Source organism: Sphaerodactylus townsendi, linkage group LG03 (assembly GCF_021028975.2).
Source record: "Sphaerodactylus townsendi isolate TG3544 linkage group LG03, MPM_Stown_v2.3, whole genome shotgun sequence".
Taxonomy (NCBI): domain Eukaryota; kingdom Metazoa; phylum Chordata; class Lepidosauria; order Squamata; family Sphaerodactylidae; genus Sphaerodactylus; species Sphaerodactylus townsendi.
In genome coordinates, this window is record NC_059427.1 from 109894534 (window position 1) to 109921945 (window position 27412).

At 57.2% G+C, this 27412-nt stretch overlaps 2 protein-coding genes across 2 annotated transcripts in view; one reads left to right on the forward strand and one right to left on the reverse strand.

Annotated features, from left to right (window-relative positions):
- Positions 1-11041, forward strand: part of LOC125427835 (very-long-chain enoyl-CoA reductase-like) — a 62054-nt gene extending 51013 nt beyond the window's left edge. The window contains exon 11 of the mRNA XM_048487390.1: positions 10978-11041. Within this exon, the coding sequence (XP_048343347.1) occupies positions 10978-11041 (64 nt within the window). The remainder of the gene's footprint in view (positions 1-10977) is intronic.
- A 735-nt stretch (positions 11042-11776) lies between these two features.
- On the reverse strand, positions 11777-26301 carry LOC125427836 (C-type lectin domain family 17, member A-like). The gene is made up of 4 exons (XM_048487391.1): positions 26082-26301; positions 18028-18173; positions 17592-17695; positions 11777-11936 (listed from the first exon to the last, which is right to left on the reverse strand). The coding sequence occupies exons 1-4, from the start codon at positions 26299-26301 to the stop codon at positions 11777-11779; spliced, it is 630 nt and encodes a 209-aa protein (XP_048343348.1).
- Between the last annotated feature and the right edge of the window lie 1111 nt (positions 26302-27412).

The following is a 27412-nucleotide window of genomic DNA, read 5'->3' on the forward strand; positions in this document are numbered from 1 at the left end:
GGTGGGGGGGGGGGGGGGTGGGGGGGGGGGGGGGTGGGGGGGGGGGGGGGTGGGGGGGGGGGGGGGTGGGGGGGGGGGGGGGTGGGGGGGGGGGGGGGTGGGGGGGGGGGGGGGTGGGGGGGGGGGGGGGTGGGGGGGGGGGGGGGTGGGGGGGGGGGGGGGTGGGGGGGGGGGGGGGTGGGGGGGGGGGGGGGTGGGGGGGGGGGGGGGTGGGGGGGGGGGGGGGTGGGGGGGGGGGGGGGTGGGGGGGGGGGGGGGTGGGGGGGGGGGGGGGTGGGGGGGGGGGGGGGTGGGGGGGGGGGGGGGTGGGGGGGGGGGGGGGTGGGGGGGGGGGGGGGTGGGGGGGGGGGGGGGTGGGGGGGGGGGGGGGTGGGGGGGGGGGGGGGTGGGGGGGGGGGGGGGTGGGGGGGGGGGGGGGTGGGGGGGGGGGGGGGTGGGGGGGGGGGGGGGTGGGGGGGGGGGGGGGTGGGGGGGGGGGGGGGTGGGGGGGGGGGGGGGTGGGGGGGGGGGGGGGTGGGGGGGGGGGGGGGTGGGGGGGGGGGGGGGTGGGGGGGGGGGGGGGTGGGGGGGGGGGGGGGTGGGGGGGGGGGGGGGTGGGGGGGGGGGGGGGTGGGGGGGGGGGGGGGTGGGGGGGGGGGGGGGTGGGGGGGGGGGGGGGTGGGGGGGGGGGGGGGTGGGGGGGGGGGGGGGTGGGGGGGGGGGGGGGTGGGGGGGGGGGGGGGTGGGGGGGGGGGGGGGTGGGGGGGGGGGGGGGTGGGGGGGGGGGGGGGTGGGGGGGGGGGGGGGTGGGGGGGGGGGGGGGTGGGGGGGGGGGGGGGTGGGGGGGGGGGGGGGTGGGGGGGGGGGGGGGTGGGGGGGGGGGGGGGTGGGGGGGGGGGGGGGTGGGGGGGGGGGGGGGTGGGGGGGGGGGGGGGTGGGGGGGGGGGGGGGTGGGGGGGGGGGGGGGTGGGGGGGGGGGGGGGTGGGGGGGGGGGGGGGTGGGGGGGGGGGGGGGTGGGGGGGGGGGGGGGTGGGGGGGGGGGGGGGTGGGGGGGGGGGGGGGTGGGGGGGGGGGGGGGTGGGGGGGGGGGGGGGTGGGGGGGGGGGGGGGTGGGGGGGGGGGGGGGTGGGGGGGGGGGGGGGTGGGGGGGGGGGGGGGTGGGGGGGGGGGGGGGTGGGGGGGGGGGGGGGTGGGGGGGGGGGGGGGTGGGGGGGGGGGGGGGTGGGGGGGGGGGGGGGTGGGGGGGGGGGGGGGTGGGGGGGGGGGGGGGTGGGGGGGGGGGGGGGTGGGGGGGGGGGGGGGTGGGGGGGGGGGGGGGTGGGGGGGGGGGGGGGTGGGGGGGGGGGGGGGTGGGGGGGGGGGGGGGTGGGGGGGGGGGGGGGTGGGGGGGGGGGGGGGTGGGGGGGGGGGGGGGTGGGGGGGGGGGGGGGTGGGGGGGGGGGGGGGTGGGGGGGGGGGGGGGTGGGGGGGGGGGGGGGTGGGGGGGGGGGGGGGTGGGGGGGGGGGGGGGTGGGGGGGGGGGGGGGTGGGGGGGGGGGGGGGTGGGGGGGGGGGGGGGTGGGGGGGGGGGGGGGTGGGGGGGGGGGGGGGTGGGGGGGGGGGGGGGTGGGGGGGGGGGGGGGTGGGGGGGGGGGGGGGTGGGGGGGGGGGGGGGTGGGGGGGGGGGGGGGTGGGGGGGGGGGGGGGTGGGGGGGGGGGGGGGTGGGGGGGGGGGGGGGTGGGGGGGGGGGGGGGTGGGGGGGGGGGGGGGTGGGGGGGGGGGGGGGTGGGGGGGGGGGGGGGTGGGGGGGGGGGGGGGTGGGGGGGGGGGGGGGTGGGGGGGGGGGGGGGTGGGGGGGGGGGGGGGTGGGGGGGGGGGGGGGTGGGGGGGGGGGGGGGTGGGGGGGGGGGGGGGTGGGGGGGGGGGGGGGTGGGGGGGGGGGGGGGTGGGGGGGGGGGGGGGTGGGGGGGGGGGGGGGTGGGGGGGGGGGGGGGTGGGGGGGGGGGGGGGTGGGGGGGGGGGGGGGTGGGGGGGGGGGGGGGTGGGGGGGGGGGGGGGTGGGGGGGGGGGGGGGTGGGGGGGGGGGGGGGTGGGGGGGGGGGGGGGTGGGGGGGGGGGGGGGTGGGGGGGGGGGGGGGTGGGGGGGGGGGGGGGTGGGGGGGGGGGGGGGTGGGGGGGGGGGGGGGTGGGGGGGGGGGGGGGTGGGGGGGGGGGGGGGTGGGGGGGGGGGGGGGTGGGGGGGGGGGGGGGTGGGGGGGGGGGGGGGTGGGGGGGGGGGGGGGTGGGGGGGGGGGGGGGTGGGGGGGGGGGGGGGTGGGGGGGGGGGGGGGTGGGGGGGGGGGGGGGTGGGGGGGGGGGGGGGTGGGGGGGGGGGGGGGTGGGGGGGGGGGGGGGTGGGGGGGGGGGGGGGTGGGGGGGGGGGGGGGTGGGGGGGGGGGGGGGTGGGGGGGGGGGGGGGTGGGGGGGGGGGGGGGTGGGGGGGGGGGGGGGTGGGGGGGGGGGGGGGTGGGGGGGGGGGGGGGTGGGGGGGGGGGGGGGTGGGGGGGGGGGGGGGTGGGGGGGGGGGGGGGTGGGGGGGGGGGGGGGTGGGGGGGGGGGGGGGTGGGGGGGGGGGGGGGTGGGGGGGGGGGGGGGTGGGGGGGGGGGGGGGTGGGGGGGGGGGGGGGTGGGGGGGGGGGGGGGTGGGGGGGGGGGGGGGTGGGGGGGGGGGGGGGTGGGGGGGGGGGGGGGTGGGGGGGGGGGGGGGTGGGGGGGGGGGGGGGTGGGGGGGGGGGGGGGTGGGGGGGGGGGGGGGTGGGGGGGGGGGGGGGTGGGGGGGGGGGGGGGTGGGGGGGGGGGGGGGTGGGGGGGGGGGGGGGTGGGGGGGGGGGGGGGTGGGGGGGGGGGGGGGTGGGGGGGGGGGGGGGTGGGGGGGGGGGGGGGTGGGGGGGGGGGGGGGTGGGGGGGGGGGGGGGTGGGGGGGGGGGGGGGTGGGGGGGGGGGGGGGTGGGGGGGGGGGGGGGTGGGGGGGGGGGGGGGTGGGGGGGGGGGGGGGTGGGGGGGGGGGGGGGTGGGGGGGGGGGGGGGTGGGGGGGGGGGGGGGTGGGGGGGGGGGGGGGTGGGGGGGGGGGGGGGTGGGGGGGGGGGGGGGTGGGGGGGGGGGGGGGTGGGGGGGGGGGGGGGTGGGGGGGGGGGGGGGTGGGGGGGGGGGGGGGTGGGGGGGGGGGGGGGTGGGGGGGGGGGGGGGTGGGGGGGGGGGGGGGTGGGGGGGGGGGGGGGTGGGGGGGGGGGGGGGTGGGGGGGGGGGGGGGTGGGGGGGGGGGGGGGTGGGGGGGGGGGGGGGTGGGGGGGGGGGGGGGTGGGGGGGGGGGGGGGTGGGGGGGGGGGGGGGTGGGGGGGGGGGGGGGTGGGGGGGGGGGGGGGTGGGGGGGGGGGGGGGTGGGGGGGGGGGGGGGTGGGGGGGGGGGGGGGTGGGGGGGGGGGGGGGTGGGGGGGGGGGGGGGTGGGGGGGGGGGGGGGTGGGGGGGGGGGGGGGTGGGGGGGGGGGGGGGTGGGGGGGGGGGGGGGTGGGGGGGGGGGGGGGTGGGGGGGGGGGGGGGTGGGGGGGGGGGGGGGTGGGGGGGGGGGGGGGTGGGGGGGGGGGGGGGTGGGGGGGGGGGGGGGTGGGGGGGGGGGGGGGTGGGGGGGGGGGGGGGTGGGGGGGGGGGGGGGTGGGGGGGGGGGGGGGTGGGGGGGGGGGGGGGTGGGGGGGGGGGGGGGTGGGGGGGGGGGGGGGTGGGGGGGGGGGGGGGTGGGGGGGGGGGGGGGTGGGGGGGGGGGGGGGTGGGGGGGGGGGGGGGTGGGGGGGGGGGGGGGTGGGGGGGGGGGGGGGTGGGGGGGGGGGGGGGTGGGGGGGGGGGGGGGTGGGGGGGGGGGGGGGTGGGGGGGGGGGGGGGTGGGGGGGGGGGGGGGTGGGGGGGGGGGGGGGTGGGGGGGGGGGGGGGTGGGGGGGGGGGGGGGTGGGGGGGGGGGGGGGTGGGGGGGGGGGGGGGTGGGGGGGGGGGGGGGTGGGGGGGGGGGGGGGTGGGGGGGGGGGGGGGTGGGGGGGGGGGGGGGTGGGGGGGGGGGGGGGTGGGGGGGGGGGGGGGTGGGGGGGGGGGGGGGTGGGGGGGGGGGGGGGTGGGGGGGGGGGGGGGTGGGGGGGGGGGGGGGTGGGGGGGGGGGGGGGTGGGGGGGGGGGGGGGTGGGGGGGGGGGGGGGTGGGGGGGGGGGGGGGTGGGGGGGGGGGGGGGTGGGGGGGGGGGGGGGTGGGGGGGGGGGGGGGTGGGGGGGGGGGGGGGTGGGGGGGGGGGGGGGTGGGGGGGGGGGGGGGTGGGGGGGGGGGGGGGTGGGGGGGGGGGGGGGTGGGGGGGGGGGGGGGTGGGGGGGGGGGGGGGTGGGGGGGGGGGGGGGTGGGGGGGGGGGGGGGTGGGGGGGGGGGGGGGTGGGGGGGGGGGGGGGTGGGGGGGGGGGGGGGTGGGGGGGGGGGGGGGTGGGGGGGGGGGGGGGTGGGGGGGGGGGGGGGTGGGGGGGGGGGGGGGTGGGGGGGGGGGGGGGTGGGGGGGGGGGGGGGTGGGGGGGGGGGGGGGTGGGGGGGGGGGGGGGTGGGGGGGGGGGGGGGTGGGGGGGGGGGGGGGTGGGGGGGGGGGGGGGTGGGGGGGGGGGGGGGTGGGGGGGGGGGGGGGTGGGGGGGGGGGGGGGTGGGGGGGGGGGGGGGTGGGGGGGGGGGGGGGTGGGGGGGGGGGGGGGTGGGGGGGGGGGGGGGTGGGGGGGGGGGGGGGTGGGGGGGGGGGGGGGTGGGGGGGGGGGGGGGTGGGGGGGGGGGGGGGTGGGGGGGGGGGGGGGTGGGGGGGGGGGGGGGTGGGGGGGGGGGGGGGTGGGGGGGGGGGGGGGTGGGGGGGGGGGGGGGTGGGGGGGGGGGGGGGTGGGGGGGGGGGGGGGTGGGGGGGGGGGGGGGTGGGGGGGGGGGGGGGTGGGGGGGGGGGGGGGTGGGGGGGGGGGGGGGTGGGGGGGGGGGGGGGTGGGGGGGGGGGGGGGTGGGGGGGGGGGGGGGTGGGGGGGGGGGGGGGTGGGGGGGGGGGGGGGTGGGGGGGGGGGGGGGTGGGGGGGGGGGGGGGTGGGGGGGGGGGGGGGTGGGGGGGGGGGGGGGTGGGGGGGGGGGGGGGTGGGGGGGGGGGGGGGTGGGGGGGGGGGGGGGTGGGGGGGGGGGGGGGTGGGGGGGGGGGGGGGTGGGGGGGGGGGGGGGTGGGGGGGGGGGGGGGTGGGGGGGGGGGGGGGTGGGGGGGGGGGGGGGTGGGGGGGGGGGGGGGTGGGGGGGGGGGGGGGTGGGGGGGGGGGGGGGTGGGGGGGGGGGGGGGTGGGGGGGGGGGGGGGTGGGGGGGGGGGGGGGTGGGGGGGGGGGGGGGTGGGGGGGGGGGGGGGTGGGGGGGGGGGGGGGTGGGGGGGGGGGGGGGTGGGGGGGGGGGGGGGTGGGGGGGGGGGGGGGTGGGGGGGGGGGGGGGTGGGGGGGGGGGGGGGTGGGGGGGGGGGGGGGTGGGGGGGGGGGGGGGTGGGGGGGGGGGGGGGTGGGGGGGGGGGGGGGTGGGGGGGGGGGGGGGTGGGGGGGGGGGGGGGTGGGGGGGGGGGGGGGTGGGGGGGGGGGGGGGTGGGGGGGGGGGGGGGTGGGGGGGGGGGGGGGTGGGGGGGGGGGGGGGTGGGGGGGGGGGGGGGTGGGGGGGGGGGGGGGTGGGGGGGGGGGGGGGTGGGGGGGGGGGGGGGTGGGGGGGGGGGGGGGTGGGGGGGGGGGGGGGTGGGGGGGGGGGGGGGTGGGGGGGGGGGGGGGTGGGGGGGGGGGGGGGTGGGGGGGGGGGGGGGTGGGGGGGGGGGGGGGTGGGGGGGGGGGGGGGTGGGGGGGGGGGGGGGTGGGGGGGGGGGGGGGTGGGGGGGGGGGGGGGTGGGGGGGGGGGGGGGTGGGGGGGGGGGGGGGTGGGGGGGGGGGGGGGTGGGGGGGGGGGGGGGTGGGGGGGGGGGGGGGTGGGGGGGGGGGGGGGTGGGGGGGGGGGGGGGTGGGGGGGGGGGGGGGTGGGGGGGGGGGGGGGTGGGGGGGGGGGGGGGTGGGGGGGGGGGGGGGTGGGGGGGGGGGGGGGTGGGGGGGGGGGGGGGTGGGGGGGGGGGGGGGTGGGGGGGGGGGGGGGTGGGGGGGGGGGGGGGTGGGGGGGGGGGGGGGTGGGGGGGGGGGGGGGTGGGGGGGGGGGGGGGTGGGGGGGGGGGGGGGTGGGGGGGGGGGGGGGTGGGGGGGGGGGGGGGTGGGGGGGGGGGGGGGTGGGGGGGGGGGGGGGTGGGGGGGGGGGGGGGTGGGGGGGGGGGGGGGTGGGGGGGGGGGGGGGTGGGGGGGGGGGGGGGTGGGGGGGGGGGGGGGTGGGGGGGGGGGGGGGTGGGGGGGGGGGGGGGTGGGGGGGGGGGGGGGTGGGGGGGGGGGGGGGTGGGGGGGGGGGGGGGTGGGGGGGGGGGGGGGTGGGGGGGGGGGGGGGTGGGGGGGGGGGGGGGTGGGGGGGGGGGGGGGTGGGGGGGGGGGGGGGTGGGGGGGGGGGGGGGTGGGGGGGGGGGGGGGTGGGGGGGGGGGGGGGTGGGGGGGGGGGGGGGTGGGGGGGGGGGGGGGTGGGGGGGGGGGGGGGTGGGGGGGGGGGGGGGTGGGGGGGGGGGGGGGTGGGGGGGGGGGGGGGTGGGGGGGGGGGGGGGTGGGGGGGGGGGGGGGTGGGGGGGGGGGGGGGTGGGGGGGGGGGGGGGTGGGGGGGGGGGGGGGTGGGGGGGGGGGGGGGTGGGGGGGGGGGGGGGTGGGGGGGGGGGGGGGTGGGGGGGGGGGGGGGTGGGGGGGGGGGGGGGTGGGGGGGGGGGGGGGTGGGGGGGGGGGGGGGTGGGGGGGGGGGGGGGTGGGGGGGGGGGGGGGTGGGGGGGGGGGGGGGTGGGGGGGGGGGGGGGTGGGGGGGGGGGGGGGTGGGGGGGGGGGGGGGTGGGGGGGGGGGGGGGTGGGGGGGGGGGGGGGTGGGGGGGGGGGGGGGTGGGGGGGGGGGGGGGTGGGGGGGGGGGGGGGTGGGGGGGGGGGGGGGTGGGGGGGGGGGGGGGTGGGGGGGGGGGGGGGTGGGGGGGGGGGGGGGTGGGGGGGGGGGGGGGTGGGGGGGGGGGGGGGTGGGGGGGGGGGGGGGTGGGGGGGGGGGGGGGTGGGGGGGGGGGGGGGTGGGGGGGGGGGGGGGTGGGGGGGGGGGGGGGTGGGGGGGGGGGGGGGTGGGGGGGGGGGGGGGTGGGGGGGGGGGGGGGTGGGGGGGGGGGGGGGTGGGGGGGGGGGGGGGTGGGGGGGGGGGGGGGTGGGGGGGGGGGGGGGTGGGGGGGGGGGGGGGTGGGGGGGGGGGGGGGTGGGGGGGGGGGGGGGTGGGGGGGGGGGGGGGTGGGGGGGGGGGGGGGTGGGGGGGGGGGGGGGTGGGGGGGGGGGGGGGTGGGGGGGGGGGGGGGTGGGGGGGGGGGGGGGTGGGGGGGGGGGGGGGTGGGGGGGGGGGGGGGTGGGGGGGGGGGGGGGTGGGGGGGGGGGGGGGTGGGGGGGGGGGGGGGTGGGGGGGGGGGGGGGTGGGGGGGGGGGGGGGTGGGGGGGGGGGGGGGTGGGGGGGGGGGGGGGTGGGGGGGGGGGGGGGTGGGGGGGGGGGGGGGTGGGGGGGGGGGGGGGTGGGGGGGGGGGGGGGTGGGGGGGGGGGGGGGTGGATTGTAGTTCCTGAACATCTGGAGAGCCGCAGGTTCCCTACCCCTGATCTAGACATATTGGCTAATCATAATGAATAAAGGAGGACATACGAAACTGCCTTCTAGATTAGTGTACTCAACAGCTCTGCAGAGTCTCAGGCAAATATGTCTTTTCTACTTCAGACAAAGTCTGATCAATCCCAAGATTTTTTTGCATCTCAATGTGCAAAAATCTTGCAACCCAAGATTTCTGCACACTGAACCACAGCCTCTTCTCAAGAACACATCTGATCCTGGTGAGGGACAGACAACTGCGCTCTACAGAACCCCATCCACTCAGCATAAACAGGAGTTTTATGCCACCTTAAAAATTAATCTGTTTTTATACTGGAATCAGCTTTTGTAGTCTATGGCTCACATTGGTCTCCTCAACAGACCAACATCTAGATTTGAGTCCAGCAGCACCATAGAGACAAACATCACTCGAGTAAACCATTGCAATACAGGGCAGGATTGTAGGTGAGCAACACAGAGATGCTGCCTTAAGGCACCCCCAACGCCCGAGGTGGAAACCGGCAAATATTTTCCGCCATCGTCGCCGTTTACCGCCTGGAAGGTCACCCGACTGGGGGTGGAGTGGGAATGGGCTTTGGTTTGGGTTCAGGTTGCACGACTGTCTAGGTGACCTTCCCCTCTTCCTCCCCCAGTCCGCTCACCGCGCTCCTTCCGTTCCGGCAAGCCGTATTGGCTGTCGAAGGTCGGCATATCAAGCGGATCAGGCTCCACTTCGGCATCCCCGAGATACCGACGAGCCAGATGAGCCCCCATCTCTGCAACCCCCGACGCTTCCGCAGCTGCTTCCCAACACTACACCATTCCTGCCCCACCCCTCCAACGCCTGACCGGAAGTAGCTCTTGGGAGATAGACCATAGAGTCATTCAAGGAGTCATGCGCAGACTAAACTTCCGATAAAAACGTAAAGGTGCCTTTGACCGTGATTGTGGATGGTGTTGTTTTAGACTTCCACGTTTCTGTAGTGAAGCTGTATTGTATTGGAATTGAGAGGCAGTTTTATATCAGACGTCCCTCTATGGATGTGGGAGTGTGTGTGTGTGTGTGCTTTAATAGGGAGTGGAGCTCCTTTGAAACGGCTAGGACAGGGATGGCCGACCTATGGCGCTCCAGATGTGCACGGACTACAATTCACATCAGCCTCTGCCAGCATGGCCCTAGCCTAGCCGCTAGGCTGGGGAGAAAAGCCTTGTTTATTTTGAGATGGCTTGATTGGTTGGCGACCATCGTAGAGAAAGAAAAAGACACAGAATCTGTATTGGCTGTTCTGGTCTAAAATGGACTGGCTTTTCTTCACTAAGGATTTGGGACAAAGGAGCTCTGACTCTCAAACGCTTATACCCCGAAAATCTTATTGGAGACAAAATTATGAGAATAGGATGACAGTCAGTTTCTGGTTTCAGGTTTTTGTTACAATTTTGGGAACAATTTATGACTGAATAAATTAAACAAAAATAATAAATTAGGGGTAGGGTTAACGCAAAGGCAGGGGCTCAGGCTTGCTTTAGGCCCTTTCCACACACGCGTGGAAATGAACCTCCACTGGCATAATTTAAGCTGGTGGAGGCTTGCGGACCGTTCGCATGCTAACGTGCAAGCGGCCCCCACTTCCTCCCCAGCTGGAGAGGCGGCTTTGCATGGAGTTGCCTCTTGGTCCGCCCCCTCAGCTGACCTTCATGTCCAGCATCGCTCTCGAGTGCTGCAGGGATCCGCCATGCTGCTCTCCGACCTCCAGGGGTTTATTTTTATTTTTATTCAATTTTTATTTTCATTTCATTTTTATTTTTATTTAATTTATTCAGTCATAAATTGTTCGCAACATTGTAACAAAAACTCAAAACCTAAAACTTACCATAGCCCTATTCTCGGACTGCACCCTAGAACTCATCATCACAATAAGGCAAGCCTGAGCCTCTGCCCTTGCCATAACCCTAACCCTAATTTATTTTTATATAATTTATTTTTTGTTACAATTTTGGGAACTATTTATGAGTGAAAACATTAATTTAATTGAAACTCTTTCCAACTTTCCTGTTTTCTCTTAGTCAGTCCTGGTATGCTTTGTGTGTGTGTTCATTGCTTAAAATATATTTCTTGGGATACTATTTTTATTATTTAGTAAAACCATACTTTAATTATACAACCGCCTTCTGCTCGTTCGAGAGTTTTCATCAAAAACTATCCTGGGATACATAGGTTATCAATTCTATGTTTTTCTTTCTTGCTCTTTGTCTCCAGTGAATTGTGCCAACTAAAGTGGAAGCTGTCTACTTAGATAGCAGGAGGTGCATCTGACTCCCCTCACCGTCAGTCTTTAGGAGACAGTTGAAGACCTTTTTATTCGTAATAGAATTAATTGTGTAATAAAGGAGCTGTCCTTTCTTCCAAGGGATGTGAATTGAAGTTGAGTTGTAATTCCAGAAGAACTCCAGACCCTGCTTAGTTTTTAATTTTAGCAAATAACATGGAACTGAAATTTACAGATGATGCAAGTTAGATGGTATTTGTGGGGCACAAAATATTCAAATTTAACGTAATCTTTATAAATGAAGCACGGGACTGAGTACAAAATGAGAAACTAAAATGGGGAGACACTACATTAGAGCAATTGGAATAGGAACTAGGGATCATTTGGAGTAAAAAAGAAATCTCCCTAGAACTGGCTGTGTTTTAGAATAGACATCAATTTATATATATATATAAATCTCTCTCTCTCTCTCTCTCTCTCTCTCCCCCCCCCCCCCCCCCTGGTATTAGTATCAGTATATCAATTGCTATTGGGCAGGGATGTAAGGACAATATTGGTAATAGCAAAATGGGGAAGAAGTCTCATAACAACAGGTGACATATACAAGTAAACTGTTTTTTCCCTTTCACAAAATACATTTTTGTCAATGAATATTTATTTATTTATTGTGGGCATAATTATGTTGATTAAAATTTTAAAAAGTCTGATTCCCCAAATAGTGCATGATCTGATTTAGCATGTTTATTGTGCCTTATATCAAATTGGAAAACACATTTTAAAAAGTACCTCATGTTGATTTCATGTCCAAAATACTTAATTGCAAGTGTAATTTAAAAGTCATGTTCAAACCCATTCAAAACTTTGTGAAAACTATTTTTATTAGAAGACACTAAATTGCACAGGCATTACCATGGAAGAGACAGATTCATTAACATCTGTCCAGTTTTGCCGCATTATCCTACGCCCCTTGACATTAAAACCCCCCCCCAAAGAAAGACTGGACAGTTGCCTGACACAATCATGCATTTTAGTTCAAACCCAAAGAATTATGAATGAAGCTGTGGATGAGATTGTGCACACATCTGTTCCAAATTTAATTTTCATCCATTGAAGACACTAGCAATGTAATCTTAATAGTTTTTTTCCTGGAAGCAAGCCCCATTGAATAAACCTGAGCAGAATACTGAGTAGACCTATTCAGTATTGATTTCTGGGACATCTCATCAGCTGTGCTTCTTGCTAGTTCCATGTGATATGTTCAATTACGGCATGTCTTCTTCTGTTAAAGTATTTATCTTAAGCTTTTCTCTTATGGCTGAACAAGAGTTTTAGCTTTCATTTTGATTTGACCTCTGCAGCCAATTAGGCAAATTCCTAACTTGATTTGTTGCAATTCAATTATAAAAAATTGTTTAAAAATCAATAAAATGTACATGTACTCTCTGCCACAATTCTTAGAGGTAATGAGCAGCAAAACAATAATAATTGAAGCTGCCAATCTTGTCTAATATTGTATTGACAATATCATCATTTCATTTTCGCTAATTTCATGAGACAATTTATTTTTAGAAATGTTTTTTTTAATGGAAAAATAAATAAAAATAAAACATGGGAACGTACAGCTTCTATGGGAATGGTTAATTAGCTCCATATATGGGGAGTTGGAAAACAGTCCAGACACAATGGAACAGCAAACGTTAACTTGTACATTCATATTTCTGTAGTTATTTTTAAAAGGCACTGCTATAATAGAAGGAAACCAATTAAAGCATGCAGCAGGACCAGAGAGATTCACTGCTTCCTTTCTTGGGGCTGTGCACAATTTACTGTCTTCTCACAGATAAAGTGGAATTTGCCTTCACAGTTAAAGTCATTCCAGTTGTTCTCTTTCAACAGGATGGCACAATCTTCTCCAGTATCAAAATTATTGGGTTCTCCTGGCTTCCAGAAACTGAAAAAGAAAAGCTCAGTGACTACAGAATAATGAAAACTCCACACAAATGACCAGCTGCTTTCAATATTAATCTCAAAGACCTGAAAGGGACATGAAGGTGAAACCATTTATTGACACATCAGCTAATGCTGGATCGTGTGCCCCAGAGACAGGCAAAATACTTCTGGCTCAAAGCAAAATGTTCTCTAAGTCATGATCTTTGAGGGCAGATCTAGCTTTAGAGACTTGAGCCAGGGTCTGACAAATTGAAGACATTCAGGCTCCTAGTAGTTTTATTAGATGCAGCACATAGAACTGTAAACTTCAAATGGGGTCTAAAGTTCTCCTGCAATTACAACTGATCTTCAGAGTAAAGAAATCAGTTTCCCCGGAGGAAATGGCAGTTTTGGAGGGTAGGCTGTATGGCATCACATCCTTGCTGAACCCACTCTTTTCTCCAAACCCTACCTTCCCCAAATCTCCAGAGGTTTTCCAAGCCAGCATGCAGGGATGTAGGTATAGATTTTTTATGGGGGGGTTTCGGGGGTGGGGCCACACCCCCACCTGCCCCTAGGGCATGGCCATGCCTCCCCAAGCCCCGCCCCTGGCCTAGCGCTTAAGAAAAAAGCCTTGAAGAGCTCCTCTTGAGGCTGGGGATGGCAGACTCCCCTGTCTCCTGCTCCCCTGCCCCTGCCTCCTGCACCTTTGCCCCCCCACTCAGCAGGCCTCCTCCCAGCCGGGCATGAACTGGTAAGTTCCTTCTGTCTTCACCCCTCTGGGCAAAAGGGACTAGGAGAGTAGAACTGGGAGACCCAGTGCTGGAAAATCTGGCACCTTTGTCCCCCCCCCCTCCCCCCCCAAGCAAGTCCAGCATGTGATGCTGGAGTCCACCCCCAAACAGCATCACTTTCAATGGTATTTGAACCAGAGAGCCCAAATTCTCCCTTTAAATTCACCTTAGAGAATCTGGGGTCCCCAGTTAAAGCAAACAGTTAGAAGAGTGAGTGCTGTTTGGGCCCCAAAAAGTGGATTATCCCCTCCACCCTGAAACAGGCATCCCACTTTCCAATGTAAGGTAGAGGCTGATGAGTTAGGTTATGCTCTGGAGGTGCATTCTCTAAATCTAGGAGGAACCGGGTTTTAAGTTCCCTGGCTCCATGCCACCTTCTTGCAGCTGTGGAGGCTATCTGGGGAATTCAAGATTAGCCTGTGCACTCCCATGCCCATGCCACCAGTGGCTAGGGTGGGAGCCTTAGGAGCTAGATCACAGCTTTTCAAAGGCTCTCTCGAATTGCTCACCCTCACAGGGTGGTTGTTGTGAGGGAAGGGCTGAGGGAGATTGTCAAAGCTCCTTTGAGTCTCCTACAGGAGACAAAGAGGGGATATAAAGTCCAAACTCTTCTTTTTTCTTACCCTAAACTGAGGGACCTCAGATTCTCACGCTTTAAATCCATGCTGAAGGGGGCAGGTTTGGATTTTAAAGGAGAATCCCTCAGGGACATTTGGGAGGAAGTGCCACCACTTGCTGTCCAGGGATGCAATTGTTAAGCTAGAAGCACCAAACTTCAGGGGTATCTTTAGGGAGACTCTCTTAATAGATACCACTTTAGGTTTTGGGTGGGAAGAAATTGGTTCCAGGGGTCCAAAGAGGTTAAGTAGGGACTCATCAAAGGTGTAGCTTAAAACCCCATCCTCCACCTATTAAAAGCTCCCATTACAGAAACAATGGAGGATGGAGAGCAACTCCCTTTGCAGGAGTTCATAGCAAAAACTGAGACCACCCCCTGGACCAGACTTCACAATATCTGGGTGGTATCAGTAAGAGACTCTCCTGATGATACCCCCCAAGTTTGGTGAAGTTTGGTTCAGGGTGTCCAACGTTATGGACCGTCAAAGGTGAAGCCCCCATCTCCTATTAGCTTCCATTGGAAACAAGGGAAACTCCCTTTGGGAGTCCATAACTTTAAACTCCCTGAACCAAACCTCACCAAACCTGGGTAGTATCATTAGGAAGGTCTTCCAAACAATCCCTGAAAGTTTGGTGCTGCTAGCCTAAACAATGCGCCCCCTGTAAGCCAAAAACCCAAAAACAGTAAAAATGTTTTTAAAACCCACAAACGGGGTGGGGTGGGGTGGGGCGGAGCTTCGGACATGAATGGGAGGGGGTTGAACCCGAGAACCCCCCCTTACCTACGTCCTTGCCAGAATGGCAACATTGCAGTGACCTATTCAGAAGCTTCATGCTGTCTACCAGCTGCAAAGGAATAGGCAATGATTCTGTTCACTACTGTGGTACCCAGCATGTAGAATGTTCACTCCTAAAGTGAAACATGACAGAGCATCATGTTTGAAAGCTGCTCTATGGGAAAGAGATTGGTTCAGCACTGCTTCCAACAAATGTCTGATCACAAAGCTAAGACTGAATCTTGAAAGGTGGGTCTAAATGTCACTGGTTCCAACATATTCAGCTTCAGAGCCTTTGGCTTTGGCAATAAGGCTGAAAGGGGTGCAATCCACTACTACCCTGGCATCTCCCAAGACAAGTATTTCAGAGACTTCCCAATAAAAGGCTCATAACAAAACCAAGCATGTGGAAAAAGCATTGCTGAAGTCATCTAAGTCATATTCTTCCTCCCAATATAAGCCCATGATTCTGACATACCATTTTTCAAACCCATCCCAACCCTACACTGATTCTTCAATATTGGCAACATTGGTGTTAGAGAAGGAACTTGTCATTTATAGATTGCACTCGTTGGCCATCCAAGGTTGGTTGTCATGCACTGGCGTAAAGCTCCAACTTGGGGACAGTCAGGAGGCTGAGTCCACTCCCAGGCAGGCTCCCTGCCAGGTCACGTGGGAAATGGCTTAGCTGCCGCTCGCTGGCTGCCGGTTATGGCTGGGGCACTGCTAGGGGAGGCGGATGTGCATAGCCAAACAGGCCCCTCCTTGTTGGGGCGTGCATAGAGGCCTGCCTGGAGTTAAGCGGGGAGTTTACAAGGGGCGTGCGGCCACATTGCTTGAACAGGCACCACATGTGTGACCTGTGGCTAGCATACGGCTGCTTGAAGAAGGAGCAACTTGGAAAGGCTGCTGCAAAGGGAGCTCACTTTCCACTTCTAGTGAGCCACCAGCAGTCCCCTAAGCGCCCATAAACATCCGCCGGAGCCTGAAGAGCGAACAACAGAGTCCAAGGTAGAGGCAGCCTACGCCTTGGAGGCACTGGCTGGCAGAGCAGCCAGACTGGCCTTGGATCGATCCGGCCGGGACAGGCGAGTGACGGCAACGACTACCGCTGTTTGGGAGGGTGGGGGTGGCCTGGGCGACTCCTCTTCTTCTCAGTTGGTTGCTCCTGGGGGTGTTTGGCACGGCCTCCATGGCCGGCAGGGCCTTTTGCAAGTGATTTTTCTCCTGTAAGAGAGCCTGCAAGAAAGTCTCCAGCTCTCTCACGGAGAGAAAAATCCTTGCAGAAGGCCCTGCCGGCTCCATGGAGTGCTCCAAACACCCCCAGAGCAGCCGAGGGCGAGCCCCAGCCAGGTCTTGGATCCTGTAATGATCTCAAAGGAATTTGTGAAGAGAAGGTCCTTGAGGAAAGATGGGACTTGGGAGTGTGGAGACAGGACCTTGAAAAATGGGATTCTAGGGGAGTTCTAAAGTGCATCTGTAAACCTTATGCAGTATCGATTTGTTGAAGGGAGAATCCCTCAAGATGGCTAACTCTTGGTTGAAGTTTTTGCATCGCTGAAATCAATTAATGATTCCAAGAATAGTTGCCACAGTTATATAAAGATAATAAGAGAGGCATGTGACTGTAACTCAGAATCTATACCATGGAAGACTACATTCCAACGTATTGTACAGAAATATTTGTATTTTATTTCAGAGTTAAGTTATTTTATAAAAGAATAATTTATTTTTAAGCTAATTCCAAGTTTTCTAAGATTCACGCATTTCTAAAGACTGTTGGAATCTCATGTTGCAAGTAAGTGCACCCCTTACGATTGTTGGTTATTGTTAAAATTTGGCCCCTTTCCCTCCTTGCCTTTCCTCCTGGCTACTTCGTACATTGTATTTCCTAATGCTTAGGGGTGCAAGCTGGGGGTCTGCTAGGATATAAAACACCATAAAATAACATTTTCATAGCAGTAATAAAACATTTTGGAAGCTTGATTTTGAGGAATGTTTTCAACATTTTTTTTAATTTTCCTGCTGTGTACAGCATGAAGCCCCATTGCTGTGTTCTGTTCAGATTTGTGAGTTAGGACAAAATGATTTCCATATAATGAGATGGTGACTCTTCCTTGAGATGAGGCCATAAGGTGCAGTAAAAAAAAAAATCGATTATTCATTGGTAGTAAGTGAGTGGAGTGGAGACAGCTGCCCATATCGGGGGGGGGGGGGGGGGGGGGGCTTCAGATTTCTCGATCCAAAGGGGCTGCACCCATTTTCCCTAGCTACGCCCCTGTTGTAATGTCATAAATTGGATCCAGCATATCCATCAAATATGAATGTATACTCCCCTATGTCTCCTCTGAGGCCACTTTCAGAGGACCTATGCAATACATATTCAATGACCAGAACTTAGTGTTGGGATTTTGCAGAGGCATAACTAGGAAAAATGGAGCCCGGGGCAAAATTTGAGTTTTGCGCCCCACCCCTTTTAAGCAACTGCCCTCCCCTACCACAACCAACAACGATTTTTGCACCAGGTCATTTCAAAGTTGATGTCACATTATAGAGAACCCAATGCGCCCCTAGAATCATAGAATCTAGGAACACAGCAATCCCAGGGTCCTGTGGGGATCCATGTGAGCCAGGGAGGTGGTAAGCACCTGGAGGATGCATGCGGGGGGGTGGGGGGAGGCTGAGAGAGCTTGCTTTGCCCATGGATCCTGTGATCCATAGGGAGAGTAAGCAGGATGGGGTGGGGGCTGGAAGAACTTGCTCTTTCCATTGGATCCTGTGATCCATGGGCAGAGCAACCTTGCTGGAGATGGGCTGGGAACTGGGAGAGCTTTGTGAACAATGGGCAGAGGAAGCTGGAGCGCCACTCTCCCTCTGAGAGGGTGAGGGGCGCTACAGCCTCCAGTCTGGGCATTTGGGGGGGGGGGGTTAAGCCGAGAAAGGGAGCCTTTCTCAGCTTAAAGAAAAAGCGCTGAGGCTGGAAACTTCAGTTCCCCTCTTCCTCTGAGAGGGAGAGGGGCACTGCAGCCTCCAGACTGGGTGTTTGGGGGTTTCTTTAAGCTGAGAAAGGGGGCCTGGTTTTTTGCTTACACTTTTGCAAACTCTGTTCCATGGACGTTAATGATAGGAAACATGTAGCAGTCAGAAAGGCACTACCCCAAGCATTATTCATTTAAGAGCTCACACGTGCCATCCAAGACTTGAGTGAGTTTGCTACTTTCCCAATGGGACTGCACAGGTATATGTTGATGTCTGTATTGCGCTTACCTGTAGCAGTTATTCATCCAGTGGTCACATGTGCAGTCACACATCTCTTCCTCTTGCTCTAATAACTCTATGAGCTCTAATAACTAAGGCGAGGTCTCTTCAACAGTGGCAGGGAGGAACTGAGCAGTGGCGCAAAGCAGTTTCAGGAGGGGGGAGGAACACCTTTTCCTCCTTAAGTGTCACAGAAGAAGCAGAAAGAAGACTTGGGCATTATCAGTATACCTTTGTCCAAGAGGTGATCCATCAGCCCAACGCCACTGACCTTCCTCCACTTCATCACTCAAACCAATCCAGACTGGTAATGTCATTTTGCTAACCACAAAATCCTAGGAGAAAAAAAACATTTGTCATCTTAAATCCTAGGCCCATAGAATTTGTGGACCGTCTAATTTTAACAACTTCCTGCGTTAACAATAATTTAAAGGAAAATCCAATTAACAGGGAAAAGTCCCAAAGGTTACTCCAAACTGGGTGATAGCACATTGGTTTCCCAGTTCTCCTCTGACTCTGAAAAGGACAGGGAGAAGGTAGAATTAGGCACTGGAATGCCTGAATTCTTATGAAGTGGAGGGGTGAATAGGTCTAAGAGGAAACAAAAGATTGCATGAAGACTGAATAGCTAACTGGCCTGTTCTTTCTATCTAATGATACCATTTACCTGCTCTTGCTTACTGTCAATAACAATCAGGAAGGAATTAACTGTAATACATATGTCTCTAGCTTTGCTCCAGGTTTTTGCATTTCCTGAGAAGTAATAGCAGCTTCCTTGAAATTCCTGCCAACATGAAGGACAATTGAGGATATCTGGAAGAGAGAAAGATTATATATCAGGTCAAACAATAGTGGCAGGAAGGAGTGATCAACACAAGGGGCTGGGATAATAGACAATTGGGCTCAATACTCTTTACTTCTACAGTACAGGATGCTATGAATTTCCCAGTCATCTTAGTCTTCTGAGTTAATTCCTTAGTCTTTCTCATTTCATTCAGAAAGATCCTTGAAACTGAAGAATTGTATTATGTTGGATGGCATGTACTGAAATGGTCCTGGGAACTTACAATTAATACATTAACAGGGGAAACAGCAAGGATTCTGAGAAAGGCAAAACGTCCCTCCAGTACCACAACGAGGAAAGAAAGAAAAGGCATCAAAGACCACAATTCTGATTCAGAAATTATCATTCTCGCCAAGAAAGTTGGCAGAAAAAAGGTAATGCCATGGTGTATGAGCCTGTGATGTCATTCTGGCCCCTCATTAGCTTTACATGCCCAATGATGATTAAATGGCTTCTGCTGACTTCCTCCAGTCAAGCTTTCATCCCAAAGAGCTTCCAAAGAAATAATCATCTCCTCTGTAGGAGTTTCCCCCTCCAGAACAAAAAATAAAAACAAGACAAGAAAGGCTCCTGGCTACAAGATAAAATAGGTAGAAAGTCCAAATAGCCAGCACTTTAATTTCAGGAACCAGGGAAATCTTCTCAGGTAATCCAAAGAGGAGACTGGATAATAGTTTCCAAAAAAGCCAGAACCTCTGAGCATAATTTTAGAAAGAAGATCCACCCCAAGGCCTTGATAAGTTCTCCCTCTCTAGGTTATCTGTTCTTGGCAAGCCCACGAGCTGGTGCATTTGTTATATCAGTCAAATTCTAATCCAAAACCACTAGGTTTTGCATTCTAGGAGATAAAACCCTCCTTTCCTGCTACAGGCAACACCGCGAATTGGTAGCGTGCTCTCTCAGGGAGAAACTGCCACATGCAACTCCCTACATACACATGAGAGTAAATCACTTAGAAGAAAACAGAACAATACAAAGAGAAAATCAGACAACTTCGGTATCTCACAACATACAAAAAATTGGCACAGGACCCTACCAACAAAATCACCAGAAAAACCAACACTTTGATTAAGAACTCCTGAATTGATCCTAACATTTATGCAAATCTGAAGCTCTTCCTCCTAGACTTTTTGGACTCCCAAAAATCCACAAGGACTCCACTCCACTCAGACCATTGTGAGAGCCATCAGATCCCCTACATACAATTTGGCAAAATTTCTGGCTGCACAATTATAAAGCCATATTGGACTTACTACACACTACATTAAGGACTCAGATCACTTCATAGAAAAAAATCAGCAATCTTAAACTGATCAGCTTTGAGGTGGTTTCCCTACTCACCAAGGTCCCCATAGCAGACACCATTGCACTCATTAACCAGATTTTCCCTAAAGACATTACAGTCCTGTTTCAACATTGCCTCACTACAAGCTACTTCCAACGGGATAATGAATTCTATGAACAAAGAGATGGGGTAGCCATGAGTGCAATTTGCCCTGTAACAGCAATTTTTTACATGGAACATTTTGAGAAACAAGCCCTGGAAACAGCACCAAAAAAGCCCACATGGTTCCATTATGTGGATGACGCGTTCAAAATTTGGAGCCACAGAGAAGAAGAACTAAACAAGTTTCTGGATATCAATATCCACCCAAATATCCAATTTGCTATGGAAAAAGGAAATGAGGGAAAACTACAATTTCTAGATGTCTTAGTCATCCGCAAACTGAACCAACAATTGGGCCACACAGTCTACAGAAAAGCTACACACACTGATAGATATCTACTCCACATATGGGCAAAAAACATTATGTCCAGGAACAAGGAAAAGGAGCACAATAAAGAGCTTCCAGATTAGATCGTGGCAAAAGGAATCTGTAGAACTCCCACCTCCTTCCAAAGGAACCGGAACTGAATCCCACTTACAGAAACTGGGTTGGCTCTCTGGAGAAATTTCAGGCTAATGGTTTACTCCACTACAGACATCAGAAGAGCTGCCATGAGACCAAGGACCAAACCCACTTTAGGGGAAGAAAAGAAGATAAACAGCCGATTTCAAAGGGGAAATTGGTTTCTTACCAAAAATTACATAGAGAAGGGAATCACTGATCATATAGGGAAACTGATGAAGAAACATAACCTTGAAACAATCTACAGACTCCACCTTAAGAAGAATTCAACAAATGTCACTATGTTCAAGCAAGAAGGGAGATAAAGGAGGGATCTTTACAAAAAACTTCTGCAGGGAGTCCTTACCATGTACCGTGGCATAAACAACTGTGGACAAGAATCTCTACAAAGGGCATCCTCCACCACCAAACGCATGCACCCAGACAGAAGAACCCTCAAAAGGAATTTGAAGAGAAGAGAAGAGGTTTGGATTTCTCTCCTGTACAGGGAGACTCAGTAAGAGGGCTTACAATCTTCCATACCTCTTCCCTCCTCCTGACAACAAACACCCTGTGAGGTTAGGGTGGGGCTGAGAGAGCTCCTGAAAAAGCTGTGACTAGCCCAAAGTCACCTGGCTAGTGCTGACATGTGTGGGAGTGTACAGGCTAATCTGAGATTCCCAGAACTAAGCCTCCCACATAAACTCAAAAAGCGGCAGAGCAGGGAATCAAAACCCGGGTTCCTCCATGTAATCAGTGAATGCACCTGCTCTTAGCCACTGCTTGTATTTAGCCACTACACCACTCATGCCACTGTGCAAGCTCCCACTCCGCAGCAGGCATTCTTGCAGAACTAAAATTCAGCCTGGGAAAAAAGAATCAGCAAATAGCAGTAATTTGTACACGTGATAAAGAACAAGAGGCCTTGGCACAGAATAATTATTTCAAAACCACAGAGAATTCCTCAGGACCAGCTTCCAGTTGACAACTGCTATGCAGACTACACAGAGAAGCCAGATTGAAATCCATATAGAAACACATGGGACAGAATTTCTAACAGAGAAGAAGAGGAAGGAAAACCATGAAAATGAACAAAACAACAACATTTGGCAGTACCAGTAATGAAAAACACTGGAATCAGAGACAGTGAGACCTAAATGGAACATCCACACTGAGACAAAGCGATCATCCTCACAAAAGTCAGTGAAAGCAATCAAAAGAAGGATCAAAAGGGCCAGGCTCACTACAATGCAAGATGCCCTCAATTGAAATTGAAGTTATGCTAATCTTCATTGAGTTAAATTACACTTGATAAAATGGGTGGATCCCACTACAACACATGCCACAAATCAAGCTTAAGCTAATTGCACCCTTTACATTTGTTAACAGGGGAAGAATGGTTCTTTCTCCCAATCCCTGGACATTCCACAGGCATATATATCTCCACTTGCTTTACTACCATCTAGAGATCCTTCCTGAAAGATGCCATAGATGCCACAGATGCAGGCGAAACATCAGGAGAAAATGCTACTAGAACATGGCCATACAGCCTGGAAACCACACAACACCCCAGTGAAGCAAGCCTTTATTGGCATAGACAGCAGTACAACAATAATAAAACGGCAGTTAAGAAGCATATACAATACCACAGAGGAAATACATGTGTTAGGGATGAAGGAAATCTACTGGCGCTTAGTAATCTTCCAGGAGAAGGAGTCCTTGCCACTATCATACAGAGAAAAGGATCAGGGTTGTCCAAACAAGTGAGTGTGTAATTCCTAATTAAATCGGAGAGATCAAGGAGTAAATGTAAAAAGGAGTAAGATTCACATACTTGGATCTTGATTTCCTTTGAATCTAGAGACAGTGAAGCAATAATTAAGGTGGGCCAGAGATTCAAACTGAGCCATCATAGACTACACTTGGAGCACAAAATCTTGCACTTACAAGCAGCCTTTCTTGCTTTAATTAAAATCTGCCATGTAACAAAGGGGCAGGAAGGCATAACAATTAAAGCCTGGAGTGAGCATTACTTAGGCTCTCCTTGAGACAGGGTTTATTAAGCTTAATACAGGTAGTGTGCCAAGTGGCCATGTTCAAAATGGGAGACAGAAAAATACAGGGGGGAGCACTTTTCTTGGCTCACAGAGGTGATTAGGTAGAATTAGAACTCTCCTCTAATCCAATAGGATTGGACCTTACCTACAATTTCCTACAAAGCTTCTGAATAGGACAAAGGGCAAAGTGAATCCACTGACAGTCCAATAGAGGCAATTTTTTTTCAATTATGGAAAACCAGGGGTTGGAATGGGTGTCAGAAAGCAGATGGTGGACCAAGGAATTACAGTCCGAGAGAAAATGAATTTGCAGCCAGAATCTAAAAGTCCTCAGCCAAGTGGCTGATTCCATGGAGTTTTGACCTAACTCCAAACAAAGGGCTGCATAGGGCATGCAATTTGGGAGTCCAGTTATCTTGTGAAAAAATTTGGATTGAAGAGAATTCAAAGAGACAACACCCCAGTGATTCCAGTCGTGAAAGTCTTCGACAATACAACACATTAATACCCATTCAATTAAGTGTGGGCTTAGGCACACAGCTAAATTTGCACAGAATAGGGATGTTAAATCAATTTGATTGTCAGAATGCAGACCCAGTGAGATCTGACATGGCCAGATTGATGCTCCTATCAGATCTGACATGGAACGAGACAGGGTTGCCCACTTTCCCCCCTACTTTTTATTTTATCCCTAGAACCATTTATATTAAATATAAAAACAAATAATGAAGTTAAAGGAATAAAAAAAAGAAAATTTGAGTATAAAATCAGGGCGTTCGCCAACGATCTGGTGATTTTCCTGGACCCAACACAAAAATCAATGGAAGCATTAAAAAAAGAGATAAATACAGCGAGCTGTCTGGATTAAAAGTTAATGAAAATAAGACAAAAATACTGGTCTTTAATATAAACCCAAATAAAAGAAGAAAAATTGAAGAGACTTTAAAATTTATAATAGTGAAAAAGGTTAAATATTTAGGGATATTCTTAACAAACTTTAACATTTTACTATTTGAAAATAATTACGAAATACATTGGAAGAAAATGGCAGAAAACCTTCAAAAATGATCGAAACGGAACCTATCAATATTGGGTTAAATTGCGCTAGTTAAAATGACAGTCTTAGCCACAATGAATTTTCTTTTTCAAAACTTACCTATTATTTTTTCTGGGAAATTTTTAAGGAAATGTAAGAAAGATTTATGTAAATTTATTTGGGGGAAGGGAAAATCAAGAATAAGTTATAGGGTATTATGTGACGATATAAAAAGAGGTGGGTTGGGTTTACCCAATCTAGAATTATATCACAAGGCTGCAGGTTTACTTTGGTTTCGAGAATGGATGACACTAGAAGATAGAGAATTACTTCATTTAGAGGGATCAGATTTATTTTTTGGGTGGCACTTTTATATATGGTTTGCACAAGGTAAATAATTTAAGGTGTTCATGGACCATGCAATAAGGAAATCCATATCCAAGATCTGGGAAGACTACAAAAGGAAAAATATCACACAAACACCAGGCTGGCTTTCACCACAAGAAGCCATAAAAATGAGGTTTGAAGACAATATTGACTGGTTAAGATATAATAACTTGATTATAAAAAGTGGGGATGAATATAGAATGAAAGAAAGACAAGATATTCTAATTAATAATATAGAATGCCAATGGTTTCATTACCAACAGTTGCTGGAAAAATTTAAAATCGATAAAACTAAGGGTTTTGAGTTAAAAGAGTCTTTTCTGATGAAAACATTAAAAACTGTCAAATGAAGAATTGACAGCAAATTGTATAAAAATATTCTAGAAAAAGAATTGGCAGATGATCAAGTAAAACATTGTATGATCAGATGGGCCCAAGACTTGAATAGAGAAATCAGTCTGGAAACGTGGGAAAAAGTTTGGGTAAAAAAAGCAAAGTTTACAAAATCAATAAGATTGAAAGAAAATTATTATAAAATGCTACACAGATGGTACCTATATCCGAGTAAACTAGCCCAAATGTACCAAAACCAATCGGATAAATGTTGGAAATGCCAAGTCCAGACTGGGACATTTATTCATCTCTGGTGGCATAATTGTCTTATGGGGAAAATTCTGGATATAGAATTTATGTTTAAGCCAGAACTATTTTTATTAAATATAATCGAGTTTAAAATAGGAAAAAAACCAGAAAATTTACTTTTGTATATGATAGTGGCAAGCAAAGAATTGGCAATTTTGCCAAAAATGGAAGGAATATCTACCACCAACTCCCTCTGAAGAAGACTGGATGACACAGGCCTAATTGGAATTACAAGCGGCTTATGATATGCGAGCACTCTTCAAGCTTTATTACATTATAATACAATAGAATCTCTTTTTTAGGATACTATGGCAACCATTTAGTAAAATTTTTGCGCCAAACAAAGAATATAATAAACTATCCTTTAATACTCCGTCGCAATGTTGGGAAACCAAATCTCTTACGCAATAGGAAGACTGAACATGTAATTAAGAAGATATGGTTGATATATTATATAATCAAGAGAACTAAGGAGGAAGTCCAAAACCCTTTTTTTTCATCACTTTCTTTCTCTCTTCTAATTTTCCTTTCTCTTTTCCTCGATTGATCTTTTCTTTTCTTTTTCCGATTATTTTCTGATCTTCTTTGCTTGCCAAGGCTCAAAATTGCTTTCTCCCACATAATGCCTTCTCCCTCTACCTACGCCTGCTTACATTTCCCTCTTGCATAGTTCTCGTGATATACTCTAAAGAACTTTTTCATGTCCTTCACCAAATTTGATGGGGTTTCTACTCTTCTTATAAAGGATGATATTATGTAATTGATGCAAAGCTCCAGCTCTTAGGATACGCATATAACTAGTGAACTTTCGGGGTAATCGTAAAGTTCTGGCATAATGAATTCTTTACCCCAGAGTAAGAAATTTAGTGAGACAATTGTAAATCTTATCTTTATTGTACAAATATGATACTAATCTTTAATAAAATAAAATAATATATATATATTATATATATATGGAAGATCTGACATGGCCAAATAGATGGTCCTAAAACATGGTATCTTGTTTTTCAGTAGCACTTTCCAAGTGACTTTTCATTTTTAAAGCTTTAAATACTTATTGTATAACAAAAATCTAAAATCCAATAAAAAGCTTCAAAGCTGAATTAAAAAATGCAAACCAAAAATGTCTGATAAACCAAAATGCAGTTAAGTCAACCAAATCAGCGAACATTAAAATCTTCTCCAACACAACCACAAATTCAAACCAACCTCTCAAGGATGGTCTTTAGTTGCCTTATAAAAGAAGGGGTGGGGTCAGGTGTACACACAAGGAAGTCCGATATGGGGGCAGGGATGGTCTTAGCCAATGGGTGATGAGGGCAGCTACTCCAGGTCCCTTGCTGTCGGGTCAATGACCACCCACAGCCCACCCCTAGAGAGGGGGTGGGAATGGAGACAAGAAGCTAGTGGCTCCTGCCATCTTCTCTTACCTCTGTCCTGCTTGGGGCTTGGGCCACCCACTGAGGAACATTCCATCCAGGGCCCCGGTAGACAGTTCAGTGGCAACTGCTTGTGCCTGCTCCATCTAGGACTCTGGCAGCTAGCTTCCAGCAATAATTCTCACACACTTGGCATGGGGCAAGAGCTGCTTCTTCGTTGGACCCACCAGTGTGGGCAATGGAGAGATAGACTCTGGGGCCCCATTCTGGGTCTTTTGCCCATGCCCCAGAATTGCTAAGACCACTCATGGGTGGGGAAAACTCATGGCAAAGATTATTGTGGTGGTTGTGTGCATATGGATGGTCTCCTTCCCCTCTTCTCACATGGCACATCTATCTTGTTAAATAGGTTTTGGTGAGAGGGTTCTCTGTGTGAACTGTTTTTCTCTTCATTGTTCTTCAGTTTTCCTGCCTTCAGTATACCTACCTATTTGATTTCCCAACATGTTCAGTTTTTCTTGTATATGGGAAATTTCCTTCTCCACTTTGTCATCCATTGCTTTAATCTTTTCATCAATTTGTTTTTCTAACATTTCAAGTTTGGTTACAATAACAGTCATTAACTCATTGATACTTAGAGAGGCAGCTGAAACTTCGCAGCTGCCTTGGACAGAGCTGGTATTCAGCTTCGTGACCTTTGAGGACATGGCTGCATCTGGAACAGAATGAGTCACAGGTTAAATGTGGGCTGCACTGCTCTTGCCACTTCCTCCAGAATCTTGGAATTTCATACTGGATCCTGCTTCCCTTAACAGGAGAGGCTGTTGGTTCTGTCAAGCACAGAGCCCCCTCATGGCATTACTACTGCTAAAGAGATCGGCCTCTTTTCCAGTGTAACCTCTGAGAAACCACTCAGGATCATGTGAGCAAAGATCAAAGATTAACCTGACAAAAGGAAACTGTTCATCTTGCCTGCTGCCACATTGAAGGCTTCTGCCACACAAGGATCCCCCCCACACACACACACACAGAAAGCAGGAAACTTCTGTATTACAAGGAGAACAGCCACATAATATGTGTTTTAGTGTGATTCAGGCCATTCCTGAGCCTTTCCTCTTTAACCAAGAGAAAAACAAACCCACCCAAAGGTGTAGCTGCCACAGGGACATCTGGGGACAAGTGCCCTGAGTCCCCCCGTGGGAGTCATGTGCCCCCCCCCCCGGAAAAATCGCTCTCACACTTCCGGGAATAAAGAGGGGTGTGGCTGGACCCACCCAAGGCCTTCTCTGGCAGCATGTACATGTTGTGCCAAGGCCCAGCTATGCCCCTCCTCCTTCCCAGAAGTGGTTGGGCCTCACCTTCCCCCTTGATGTCCCCCTACGCCCCGCTCACTTACCTGAGTTCAGCCGACTGCTTTTTGCAGCCTGGTGGGAAAAGCAACCTGGTGGGAACTCCATTTTCCAGGAGACCTTGCGAGCGAGTTGGGGCTTGCAAGGTCTCCTGGGGAAGTGTAGCTACCACCAGGCTGCTTTTCCCACCAGGCTGCAAAAAGCAGTCAACTGAACTCAGATAAATGGAAGGGCGGGGAAGGGTGGGGTGTGTGGCACTGCGGGGGGCACTAGGGGGGTGGGTGGGGCCTGCGTGCCATTTTTCCCTGGGCACCATTTCCCCACCACCACGCCAAAAATCCTGCTCTGTCCCCAGTTCTGCTCCCCTGTTGCTTTCACCATTTGGAGCTACGATACCCCAGTATGCTGCTTTTTTACCCCAGGTAGTGACTTTGCTCCATGCACTGTAGTAACCCAGAGAGAAGAACGA

Coding starts and splice junctions, on each gene's coding strand:
- LOC125427836 (XM_048487391.1), bottom strand. CDS start 26,301: ATGTCCTCAAAGGTCACGAAGCTGAATACCAGCTCTGTCCAAGGCAGC. Junction 18,174..26,081: donor CATGTTGGGAAATCAAATAG/GTAGGTATACTG, acceptor TCTCTCTTCCAG/ATATCCTCAATTGTCCTTCA. Junction 11,937..17,591: donor GGATCACCTCTTGGACAAAG/GTATACTGATAA, acceptor TTTCTTTTTCAG/TTTCTGGAAGCCAGGAGAAC.